Source organism: Dermacentor andersoni, chromosome 4, assembly GCF_023375885.2.
Source record: "Dermacentor andersoni chromosome 4, qqDerAnde1_hic_scaffold, whole genome shotgun sequence".
Lineage (NCBI taxonomy): Eukaryota > Metazoa > Arthropoda > Arachnida > Ixodida > Ixodidae > Dermacentor > Dermacentor andersoni.
This window is the reverse complement of record NC_092817.1, coordinates 58,707,934-58,720,984: the sequence shown is the minus strand read 5'-3', so window position 1 is coordinate 58,720,984 and position 13,051 is coordinate 58,707,934. Positions and strand designations below refer to the sequence as shown.

At 47.6% G+C, this 13,051-nt stretch overlaps 1 protein-coding gene across 8 annotated transcripts in view; it reads right to left on the bottom strand.

The window, feature by feature from the left end:
• HERC2 (E3 ubiquitin-protein ligase HERC2) overlaps positions 1-13,051 on the bottom strand; it is a 180,132-nt gene that overhangs the window by 87,261 nt on the left and 79,820 nt on the right. For all 8 annotated transcript variants that reach the window (XM_055073822.2, XM_055073825.2, XM_055073824.2 and 5 more), the window contains 3 exons: positions 12,019-12,211; positions 3,657-3,825; positions 2,767-2,942 (listed from right to left, as the gene is read on the bottom strand). In XM_055073822.2, coding sequence (XP_054929797.1) covers positions 2,767-2,942; positions 3,657-3,825; positions 12,019-12,211 — 538 coding nt within the window. The remainder of the gene's footprint in view (positions 1-2,766; positions 2,943-3,656; positions 3,826-12,018; positions 12,212-13,051) is intronic.

Sequence of the window (13,051 nt, the reverse complement as noted above, 5' to 3'; positions counted from 1 at the left end):
TATAGGAGCAGGTGCTTTGCTGGCATGCGCCCTTTTGCCCCATGGATTCCACACAACGCAAGCGGCAGCGGCAGCGTGAGCTCGCACGAGAGTGGCAGCGCCGACATCACGCAAATCCCGAGCTTCGAGAGTGAGAAGCGCAAGCAAAGCACCAGCGGAGGGCAGCCGCTAAGGCCGAGGATCGAGAACGGGAAGTGCAAGCAAAGCGCCGGTGGAGGCAAGCCAGCCGCCTTTTCAAGAGAAGGCTACCAAAGCCGATGGTAAAGAGCAGGCACTGTCTGTGCCATTTGTCTGGCATGATTTGCGACCTGTTGAAGAATCTGAAATCTGGAGGGTAACCACAAGTTTGTGATGCTCGCTACCCTACCGTTGGCCGATGTGGTAATGGGCCGCAAGCCATCACAGAATGCTTGCCGCTAATATGTTCGTACGGGTGGCTAACCAGTAATCAGTCCCGAAATCATGCTGGCAGGTTAGATTGGTTGCTGTGGAAGTAGTGTAATGTTCATTGCCGTGTATCCTACACGATTTGTGTGCTTATCAGCAGCTAATCCGCCCAACCTGCACACATGCTTTCCCACGTCACGAAATATACATTGCTTTCGATACTGTTCCTTCTGTCCGTGTAGCGTTATCATTTCAATCGGTCTGGTTGACATGGACGAACATTGTACTGACAATGGTGGCCCCGGTCGACATTGCATGCGTGATCCCCACACCACACCTACGTCGGGCGTGAGCGTTCACAATGACAAAGTCCGCTACCGTGCCAGCTGGCGTGGCCCGTCCGCAGCGCCCTCAGAGCTTATTTTGTGCCGAAAAGAAAGCAAAACATTTGCTTGGGTGGCATCAAGTACGAGGCGCTCCGCAGTACACACGACATATGGCACTGCATGACTCGCTATACTGAATATATTGAACATTGAAAAATCAAATAGTAGACACTCGATTCGTGGATCAAATTATTCACGTGTTTGTTATTCAATTTGGTGATACTGGATATTTGCACACCCCTAATGTAAATTCATTCAAATAATTGTCGTTGCAAAAAAAAAAGTCCCAACAATTGATAAATAAAAAAGAAGTTCTATTGATGACAAAGCCTTTTCACAAATGCATGGTTTATTAAAAATTTTGCTCGTCCTTTACGTGGAACAATGAGTACTCTGCTACATGTCCTTCCTTCCTTTTCTTTCAATCATCGTCTCATATTTTTTAGAAGACTTCATTTTTTTTTCATCTCACAAGTTAGGCAAGGGAGCTTCAATGCCATTGCTTTTGTAGGGTGATCGAGCAGAGCTTCATAACCTTTACTATAATGTCGCATTCAGCCAAACAAGCTGGTGTGCTTACAGAACCACTCAGCAAAATGTTAGCGGAAGAAGTGTGTGGACTTCTGTAAATTGAAACTGAAGGCTAAGTCTAGTGGCCGCAGTCTTAACAACATAAGCGGCTGATCTTATAATGCAATCATATTTTAGAACACTCCTGCACAAACAGAATAGCCGAGGAGACCAGTCAGAAAATGTATAGTTGTATGTTTAAAACTCAAACAAGGCAATTTTGATATAACCATATTATCTGCTTAACATACCTTGCTACAAGTGACTTAAACCACAGTTCAGTGTAAATCATTACAAAATTTCTGGGCCGGTTATATTATGCCTGATTATTACAGAATGGCAATAACAAGATGAATAAAAATATGTGCATCTAAAACAACACACAAATGTGCAGATGCTTGTCATCATCATCATCATTGTCATCAGCCTGTTTTATGTCCACTGCAGAACGAAGGCCTCTCCCTGCGATCTCCAATTACCCCTGTCCTGTGCCAACCGATTCCAACTAGTGCTCGCAAATTTTTTAATTTCACCGCTCCACCTACATTTCTGCCGTCCTCGACTGCATTTCCCTTCTCTTGGTACCCATTCTGTAACTATAATGGTCTAACGGTTATCTAACCGGTGCCTTAGATGGCTCATGGGTCGAAAAACCCGTTGTGAGGCATTATGGGCACCAAAATTGCGTGTCCCCAAAACCGAAACCCACAAACATTGGTGAGAGTCAAGCCCACGGACTTTGGTGTTGATGAAGGCAAATATAACTAAGATAGGGTTCATTAGGGCGCTCGAACCCACAACTTTTGGTGGAAGCTGGACCCCAGATTATTGATGTTAATTAGGGCAGTGTAAATTAGGGTACAATTATTAGGGTAGATATAATTTAGGCACACAGGCACCAAAATTCAATTGCACTAAAGCTTATGGGAATCGAACCTACGGCCATTAGTGGTGGTCGAACCACCGACCTTTGGTGTTAAGCCAATTAAAGAACAATTAATGAAGATATAGTTAATTAAGGCACTCGAACGCACAAACTTTGGTGGGAGTCAAACCCACAACCATTTGTGTTAATTAGGACAAAGTTAATCAATACATTCAATTAAGATATAGTTAATTAAGCCATTGGAACCCAGAACCTTTTGTGTTAGTCAAACCCACGGCTTTTGGTGTTAATTATGGCAAAGTTAATTAAGGCACAGTAAAACAAGATAGGGTTAATTAAGGCACTCGAACCCACCACCTTTGGTAGGAGAACACAAGTAATACGAAGTAGCAATGCATTCAAATGAGAATGTCAAGTAATTTAATGAATGTCTCATGATCGAGCAGCCTTTCATCTTCATTCTCTTTAGCATACGCTAAAGTGACTGTCAACATTTTTCTCCTCCTAATCTCATGCATATCTCCTATCTCACTTTACCTGGTCTCCCCATTTCCAGTCGACGCCACGAACCACCCTGGTGCCAATTTTCATCATGGCAGCTAGTTCCAGGCCACTCGGAGCTGGCACAGGAGGCTGAGGCTTTCGTATAGTGTCTTCCAAGACAGCACAGAGGCTCACATTCTTCTCGTGAGGCGTACGTGTTGGCCTGGGGCCTGCAAAGTGTGTGGCATGTGGTGACAATACTGCTTGTCGGTAAGATGCCATTTCACTGGACGCAATTATTTACAAAGCCTGTGGGAGCTTACATACCATATTTTCCTAAATATTTGCATAATATTACTAAGGATATAATGAGGCGGGCAACTTTGTGAAGCCTACATTTACTCTACAAGAACGCTACCAAAGGCACAGTTAAACAGAAAATGCTTCAAGGTAATTTACACTGGCTGGATTGAAGGAGCAGCCTGAATCTTCAAAAGAGTGCTTGCATCATGCTCAGATATTGCATATAGTACCATGTGTATGTGGCACATTGTTGCATGCACACTAAAGTGATTCTGTTTCTGAAATCTGCCAGAAGAAAACAAAATGCTCTGTAATGCGCGTAGCAATAAATCCCAGTGGACTTTGTCATATGCAGCTGGCAAAAGTGATACAACATATTGAAGCTTACAGATCCATCCGTGCTTCTACGATAAAGTAAGAGAGAGCGATCTGCTGTTGAATCTGTTGATTCGAAACGACCAATAGAAGATATCAACTCACTATGCATCAACAACTGAAAAACATTCCACAGTCGAAAAAACAATATCTGCTCCATGTTGACTAGTGGAATTCACCTTTAGAGATTAAGATGGTGATAATGAATTGTCAAAGCCATCTCATCACGAAACACAAGAAGCAAAAAAAGGAGGGACGACCCTCACCCAATGCACGAAGCAGGGTCTGCAAATGTGCCAGCACTCCAGAGCCCAGCAGTAGGCTGAGACTTCGGCTCTCATGCTCTCCCGACAGGAGACCGATAGCCGACAGCAGGAACCGAGAAGGTGCTGAGAGCGTGCCACTGCAGCCTGAGCAGGCGCTCTCCATGCTCGCCTGTTGGGCACACAAGCATGGAAACCCATATTTCAGCAACCTATGTATCTCTGCCTTAATTGTATTTTATAATCCAAATACAGCAGACAGCCCTAGAAGTGACACTAAGGGCAGAAAACACAGAGTCAAGCTAATGTGGTATACAGTTATTTTGGTTGAAAAAGGCTGAAGTGTGCAGGAACACTCGACTCTCTCGCATCCCCTAAGGGCCTAATGCGTTCCCCTTATGGCTCTTGTTTCCTGGCATCCGAAGCCCCCGCATCCGGGTTCCCTGGAGTAAGTTATAGTTACATCACAGTACCTGAGATGGCATTAGTGTTCCGATACTAGTGCCACCTGAAGGCAGGAATACTCAGGCGCAAGAACAACCATCTAGCCTCCTCCTTTTTGGCTGGGGACAGTGTGTGCAGACTGACTGCACTCTTGTCAATAAGAACTGTGGGACTGACTCATGGATAGCTTCCTGATTGCTTGAATGCGCTTCCATTTGCGAGACCACACCCACGACTGACTTAAGCATCGGTATTGTATGAGGATGAATCTTATTCACTTAATATTCTTGCGTGGCAAATCAAACCTCCTCGATTTCTCAGCATGTTCCATTTCTTGTGTAGTTCGGCGAGCTGGCATTCTTTTATGAAGTGCAATAAATGCCCTTCATGTGTTTGCACTGCACTGTGCCTACTGCGTCCTTTATTCCTAGAGATTTCGAGCCCTCAAGCGTCACTTTTTCAAACTTAACAGCATACAAATTAAGACCCAACAAAAATGACAATACAAGTGAAACAAGTACTCTTTTACTGAGAACAGAGCTATTCTATGAAAATGATGTAAACATGGGATACATTGTTGTCGAGGGTTTGACGGAATTATGTCTGGTCAGGAAACATGTTAGGCAGAATAAAATGCAGTCACCGACTATGTAAAAAAATTCAAAAAATTATGTTTGGGAACTCCTACAGATTCTTTGTTCACATGAACAAGGGACCACATTGACACTACCACTCTCACATCAGTCATTAAACACTATTAAAATGATGGCAAGTGCAGGTATTGCACTGACACCTTGCAATTTTGTGTACCAACTTGTGTGTCAGCCTCCGTTTGGCAAGCTTTCCATTTATTTGTCACTTGAAAGGAATGAATTTTTGCCTTAATTTCAATCAGAAGGGTACAAGTTTTAAGATTCTGCCATTCCTTCATGCCACAATCTCAAGAAACCCTAGTGACAGTACCATCCCTAGTGAGCACTTGCATAAACACAGATGACAAGGGTCTGTGCACAGGCACTCACCACTTCACAGCTCTACAGTACCTACTGTATAAGTTATACGTAATGTTTCTGAGGACGAATGATATTGTGTGCATGAGTATAACATAGAAAGAGCTTCAGCATTTTAGCAATGGGTTATGGCTTTTCTATTGAAAAAATCATTTACATCTGGGTTGAAAGTGCAGAATAATCAACTATAAAAGCCACAATAATTCTTGTACTCAATGCTGGGAAAAAACAATGCAGCGGAAATCAAAATACACTAGCACCAGATTTTCCTGTAGGTAATAAATGCTTTAGGAACTCATTCTCTTCCACTGAAGTGGTTCAAATGAACTCCACTGAATAAAAAAAAGATATTAAATAGAATGAGAAAAGTAAAGTGAGTGAGTGAGTGAAAACTTTTGAGTCTTTCAAGAGTTTCGCTGTTACGAGGTCTCCGTCGTCTTCATCTTCTTGGCGCTGGCGACTTGAGACTCCTCTTCAGCAAGGGTGGGCCCCTATTCCAAGGCTCCACTGAGTCGTGCTGCATCGCTCGCGTGCTGCACTAGGGCCCTTTGGGCCGTGAGCTCGCTGCTGGTAAGCCGACTCTCCCATTGCTCCGCACTCGGGTGTTCGTGTTTGTGGAATGCTTTGTTGCGTTCGCACTCCCAGGTGATGTGGTAGAGTGTAGGTTTGGCACTGTTACGTTTCGCCTACAACGCGCGGTAATGCCGGCGCGGATGCAACGGACGCCGGGGCTTCGTTCAAAGCGGCGGACATTTTGGCCCGTTCGACGCCGCCGCAACGCCTCCCCGCCAAGCGTGTCCAGGCGTGTTTCAGTGCCACGTGTCTTCGTGCGTGCGTGTGTGTGTGTGTGCCCACGCTTGTCAAAACGCGGCAGCCGGGGAGCGGAGCTCCCCAAGTGAGGTGCCAGGAGGTCTGTCCGTCGGCGGGTTGGCGATGCGTCACTACACTCGGCTCAACATGTCTCTCGGCTCGACCGTGCGCGCCGTCGCGTGGGCTCATGCTCCGCCGTAGCGTGGGCTCATCCCGTGACCTTCCTTCTGGCCCGCGACGCCGAGAGTATAAGAGCAGCTGCCCCCGGACGCCAGGAGAGAGGCTCCGATTTGTTCTGTTGAGTTACGTGCTCTCCCGTCTCTCCACTTCAGTCGACCTGACCAGCCGCTCTCTTGCTATGTTAGAATAAACAAGTTGTTCTGTTACCAGTCTTCTCTTGCTTTGCCGGGACCTTCGGATGCTTCCAGTGCCCCAGGCCGCCAGGCCAACGCTACCCTTGGGGCTTGCGACCCATTTGCAATAACGGGCGTCAGCACCGAGACCCCAACAACTGGTGGCAGCGGTGGGATCGCGACAACGGAGGCCAGCAGCAAAGAGATGCGGTTGAATGTATGCTGAGCAGCACAACGACCATCCGGGAGCAGTGCAACGAGCCCTGTGTGATGACTGGTTGCCTGCAGCGGAACGACTGCGCTGAAGTCTTGGCTGCGAGGTTTGGTGAGTGCGGGACTTTCTTCTTCTGAGTTTTGCCAGGCTTTTGTTAGTGTTAGAAACAGAGCTGGTAATTGTGGTTGTCGTTGCTGCCGGGTTAGTTTGCGGCAAGACAATAGTAGGCAGTAGAGAAAGCAGCATTCAGAGCAGCCATGGATTTGAAGTCGTTGCGCAAACCGATATTGCTGGAGCTTGCAAGAGAGTTGGGTCTGGATGTCTCAGACAAACTCAGAAAACCAGAACTGCTAAGGGCTATTCTTGAGTTAGAAGCTGAGGATGACGAGCTGTCGGATTGCCTTGAGACCATTGAGGAGCGGGCAAAAAGACATGAGCGCGAACTTATAGAACAGAAAGAAAAAGAAGAGCGTGAACACGCTTTGGAAATGAAGCGTCTCGAGTTAGAGATGGAACGCGCTCGTAATGGAAGTCAGGCACACGGTGCAGGAGAACGAGTATTGTTCAAAATGACTGACCTGATGCGGCCGTTTAAGCTTGGAGAGGACATTGGTTTGTTCCTGGTTAACTTTGAGCGAACGTGCGAGAAGCAGGGGTTCTCTCGGGAAACGTGGCCACAGCGCTTGCTCACTTTGCTACCCGGCGAGGCGGCCGACGTAGTCGCTCGCTTGGAGAGAGAGGAGGCAGAGGATTTCGACAAAGTGAAATCGAGTCTGCTAAAAAAGTACCGGCTGTCAGCGGAGGCGTTCCGTCGGAAGTTTCGGGAAAATGAGAAAGGCAAAAGTGAGTCATATACAGAGTTTGCCTACAGGCTTATGTCAAACATGCAGGAGTGGCTCAAAGAAGAGAAAGCGTTTGGTGACCACGAGAAAGTTCTGCAGTGTTTCGGGCTAGAACAGTTTTATAGTCGATTACCTGAGAACGTGCGGTACTGGGTCTTGGATAGGCCAGACGTTAGTACGGTGGCTCGAGCCGCTGAGCTAGCCGAGGAGTTTGTGACGCGTCGGGCTCGCGGAGCTAAGGACGGTCAAAAGGGTGAATTTGGCTCCAAGTTTGAGAGGCCGAAGTTCACACCCATGAGAGCAAAGGGGGATACCCGTAGTGCGGATGCGAGTGAAAGCAGTCCGACCGAACGTAAGGAGACGGCGGCAACCGAAGCCGAACGCAGAAAGCGGTTCGAGACGAGGCAAGCGCGCGTTTGTTATACGTGCCAGAAGCCGGGTCACTTTTCGGCGCAGTGTCCAGAAACAAAAACAAAAGTCGTGTTTTTGTCTTTATGCAGCACTGACGAGAACATGAAGCTTCTCGAGCCTTACATGCGAGACCTCCTCGTGAACGGGAAAGAGTGCCGAGTGCTTCGCGATTCCGCAGCTACAATGGATGTAGTTCACCCCTCTTACGTAGAACCCGATATGTTCACGGGCGAGTGCGCATGGATCAAGCAAGCAGTGGAAGCTCATAGCGTGTGTCTGCCGGTAGCAAAAGTGCTTATTGAAGGACCTTTCGGAGCACTTGAGACGGAGGCCGCAGTGTCATCTATGCTGCCCCCCCAGTACCCGTACTTATTTTCGAACAGGTTCGATCACCTCCTGCGCGAGAAGGGGCTTTTGTTTGGTGAGGCTAGCGTTCAGGCCTTAACCAGATCGAAGGTTCGGGAGCTCGCTGCAAAGGCGGTAGTTGCGGGGCCGACGTTGTTGAACGATGAGAAAGGGTCAGAGGCGCAGCAAGCTGGTATTCAGAGCACGCCCGAACTGAATAAAATTGAGCCTGTAGCGTTAAAGGCACCAGATACTGGAGAGGAAATTCCCGATGCGGGAAAGTTAGAAGAGCTTCCGGTCGAGCTTCCGGGACTAGGCTCAGTGACGAACAGGAAAGACACCGATCAAGTCATTAGTGACTTAATAAGTAAAGCATCGCTGTCGCCTGAGCAGAAAACCGAACTACACCAGCTCTTACAAGAGTTTCAAGGTCTGTTCTCTTAGAGGCCTGGTAGGACTTCTGTCCTTACTCATGACATAGAACTTACCTCCCCAGAGCCAGTACGATCCAAGGCGTACCGGGTGTCACCCCGCCAGAGCGATATTATGGAGGCTGAGGTAAAGAAAATGCTACAGCTCGGTGTTATTGAAGCAGGTGAGAGTGATTATACCTCCCCTTTGATTTTAGTTGAGGTACCGGGCAAGGAACCTCGTCCTTGCGTCGACTACCGCAGGCTTAATTCCATCACTAAGGATCAAATTTATCCGATCCCTAACATCGAGGAGCGCCTTGAGAGAGTGAGTAGCGCTCAGTTTATTTCCACCCTAGATCTTGTCAGGAGTTATTGGCAGGTTCCACTTACAGAAGAGGCTAGTAGGTATGCGGCATTCATTTCACCAATGGGGACATTCCGTCCTACAGTTTTGAGTTTTGGTTTGAAGAACGCGCCATACTGCTTTTCAAGCCTCATGGATAAAGTGTTGCGGGGACAGCAAGAATTCGCTTTACCGTATCTAGACGACGTAGCGATATTCTCCGCATCCTGGCCTGAGCATATGGCGCACTTGCGGGCAGTGCTAACCCGCCTGCGCGATGCGGGATTGACAGTCAAGGCTCCCAAGTGCCAGTTAGCACAGGCCGAGGTTGTCTACCTCGGACACGTGATTGGTCGGGGTCGTCGCCGCCCCTCTGAAATAAAGGTGGCCGCTGTGCGAGACTTCCCGCAACCGCGCACGAAGACCGATATTCGGTCGTTCTTAGGTGTCGCCGGCTACTATCAGAGGTACATCCCCAGGTACTCTGATATCGCGTCTCCCCTAACGGATGCTCTAAGAAAGACAGAGCCGCAAACAGTCGTCTGGGACGAGACAAAGGAAAGAGCTTTTAGCGCCCTAAAGAGCGCCCTAACAAGCCAGCCTGTGCTACGATCGCCCGACTACACAAAAGGGTTCGTTGTTCAGTGCGATGCTAGTGAGCGAGGCATGGGCGTTGTACTGTGCCAACGGGAAAATGGAGAAGTAGAACACCCCGTCCTGTATGCTAGTCGTAAGCTGACGAGTCGTGAGCAGGCGTATAGCGCCACCGAGAAAGAGTGTGCGTGTATCGTGTGGGCCGTTCAGAAATTGTCATGTTACCTAGCTGGCTCGAGGTTTATCATTGAGACGGATCACTGCCCTCTCCAATGGCTGCAGACCATCTCTCCCAAAAATGGCCGCCTCCTGCGCTGGAGCCTCGCTTTGCAACAATATTCCTTTGAGGTGCGTTACAAAAAGGGGAGTCTCAACGGTAACGCCGATGGCTTAAGTCGAAGCCCCTAACGTGGGAATCAGCCTCAAAATTGCTTGTTACTGATGTTTTTCTTCCTGAGGCAGGATTTTTAACCTATTGCTTTTGTGTAGTGTTTCAAAGTGATGATGTGCTTTCTAGTGCAATTTTCCGATTTGTGGACGCGTTCTGAGTGCTGCTAAACTACTGTAAGGAACTAGGCAGCAGTATAAAAGGGGAAAGAGCCTGGCAGGGCTTAGTGAGGGTTGTGCCGTGCTTGCTGACTGAGCGGTTGACTTTCGGCGTAGTTCTAACGCTTGCCGGAAACGAGAACAAAAATGTCAACTCTCCCGAAGTCACTTTGCAGTGTCCTGTGTGCACCTGAACGTGAGAACGAGGTCTTCTCTGTGCGCTGCGCTCAAGAAACGCCAAAGGACGCCCGACTTCGGTTATGAGCATCATCGAGCGACATCCCTCCGGACAGCGGATGCAGTCCCCTGACCATCGGGATCTCCTTCCCCCGGCGGGGCGGTCTGTTACGTTTCGCCTACAACGCGCGGTAATGCCGGCGCGGATGCAACGGACGCCGGGGCTTCGTTCAAAGCGGCGGACATTTTGGCCCGTTCGACGCCGCCGCAATGCCTCCCCGCCAAGCGTGTCCAGGCGTGTTTCAGTGCCACGTGTCTTCGTGCGTGCGTGTGTGTGTGTGTGCCCACGCTTGTCAAAACGCGGCAGCCGGGGAGCGGAGCTCCCCAAGTGAGGTGCCAGGAGGTCTGTCCGTCGGCGGGTTGGCGATGCGTCACTACACTCGGCTCAACATGTCTCTCGGCTCGACCGTGCGCGCCGTCGCGTGGGCTCATGCTCCGCCGTAGCGTGGGCTCATCCCGTGACCTTCCTTCTGGCCCGCGACGCCGAGAGTATAAGAGCAGCTGCCCCCGGACGCCAGGAGAGAGGCTCCGATTTGTTCTGTTGAGTTACGTGCTCTCCCGTCTCTCCACTTCGGTCGACCTGACCGGCCGCTCTCTTGCTATGTTAGAATAAACAAGTTGTTCTGTTACCAGTCTTCTCTTGCTTTGCCGGGACCTTCGGATGCTTCCAGTGCCCCAGGCCGCCAGGCCAACGCTACCCTTGGGGCTTGCGACCCATTTGCAATAACGGGCGTCAGCACCGAGACCCCAACAGCACCGCACTAAGAGAAAACTAATTTAGTCAAACTAATTTAGTAAAACTAATTTAGGCGAGTTGGTTCATACAGTGTACGCTCGTTACAACGGATCCGCGTACAACAGACTTTCAGATATAACGGAGCATATTTCTGCCTTAGTTTGTTGTATTTATTTTATTAATGCAACGAAGTTCGCTTTTAATGGACCGCACTACAATGGACTATCAGCTACAGCGGGTGAAATTGGTGGCAATTTTTGTTAAAACCAGCGTATAAAACAAGACTTTTGCCCTGTTGACACGGCCTGACAACTGACTTGCGAGGGTCAGCCGACGATCGCGGTTCAATATAGCGTGCGCGATGGAGGAAGTCAGGGCGGAAACATGCCGTCTTCTCTCATGCGCGAGACAAGGCAGAGGGGTCCGTTGTAACGAGAGACGACTTTCCTTGGATAAAAATGCAGTGCAACTGAGGCAAGGACAAGAAAAAACACAAAGCCACATCATATGCGCTGTGACGTAGAACTTCTGATGTAGCTTTGTGTTTCTTTTTATCCTTGTCTCAGTTGCACTGCATTTTTATCCGAGAATGGGAGAACCAATTTCAACTCGGCCTATCCTTTTTTTCAAACCCTTACATAGGCCACAGGTACACAGGCCACAGGTACAGAGGCCTGAGTATATAAGAAGGTTCTGTACACTACAGCCATTCATGGCTGAATTGTACTTGACCCACTCAATTCTACGTCACTAAATACACACATTGCTGCTAAAACTGAAGTTAATACAGAGGTCAAAACAAGAATCCTCGTTAAAATATGATCAGCGAGTATAAAAGCATCCATCCTGATCTTTAGTATTGCAACCAAAGTGCACAGCACTCAACATAGTTAATTAAACCAACCTTCACACAATTGACCTAGAAAATTTTCATTGCTAAACTAAATATATTATAAAAAAATAAAATGTACATATACTGCACATGTCAGAAGTATCTTTCTAGTAGCCAGTGTGTAGTAGTGACCAGAAGCTTCCACCTAAGATTGGCATTGGCAGAATGGTGGTACCTTCGAGACAAGGTGTCGAGATGAATGAGCAACAATTGGAAGGTTCTCATCTTCAGTGTTGCAGAATTCCAGCAGCAATGACCTCAGTTCACTAACAGCCCAGAGGTTGAGTCGAGCTGATGCCAACTCGAGAGAAATGCGCTGATGTGGTGGGATCAGGTTCAAGTTGGCTAAGCAATGGACAGGCCTTTCCCTTAAAAAGAAATAGAAACATAGAAGCAAATTGATTAATCTGCATGAGTCTCAGTACTTCCAAGTAAAAGCTTGCATTATAGGAAACTTTTTTTATTCACAAGAACAGCACATACAAAAGTAATGATAAAGAGATATAGAGTCGGCTTCCATTAATTTGGCTCTAGCTCATTTGATTTTTAGGTTAATTCAATCCTGACTAAAGTCCCAGGGGGTGCATTTCTATAGGCCCATACTTTCGTTATTTTGATCCTAAAATTGGCCCTCACCAGATAATTCGCACTTGATCAGTCAGCGCTCATGTGCCTGATCCCTATAGTGACCCTATAGTGACCCCATAGTGACCCCTTAAGTGGCAGCGTCTGTCTCTGTGGAGCTTAGGGGATAGTGAATGTGTTGAACACACTTCATTTCCCATCAAAGACTCTTATTTTGGGCTGGCCCCTAAGAAGATTTTCAAGCAATAACCTTAGTTCCTAATGTCTCATTACAATATTTACCAGAATTTATCAGTATTTATGCGTGCCTTTTATTTCAGAAAAATTGGGCCGGAAGTTACTTCCGTGGTGCAATCGGATATGAAACCAAAACCATCTTTGCGACATTTGTATGCTTTACCGCATAACATAAGTGTAATTCGGCAAAGCTGACTTTAAGAACCGTGAGGCGAAGCTTATATTAGAAAATCTGCTGCCATCACGCAACAAACATTTTTCTTGCCAAAATATTAGGTGCACGTGACATCAGATTTATACTTTGTTTAAATGCTTTAACATCGTTTCTACGTTAGCTTTTTAACTTTGGACACAGAAAGTGGGCATACATTTTATTTGGGGGGATG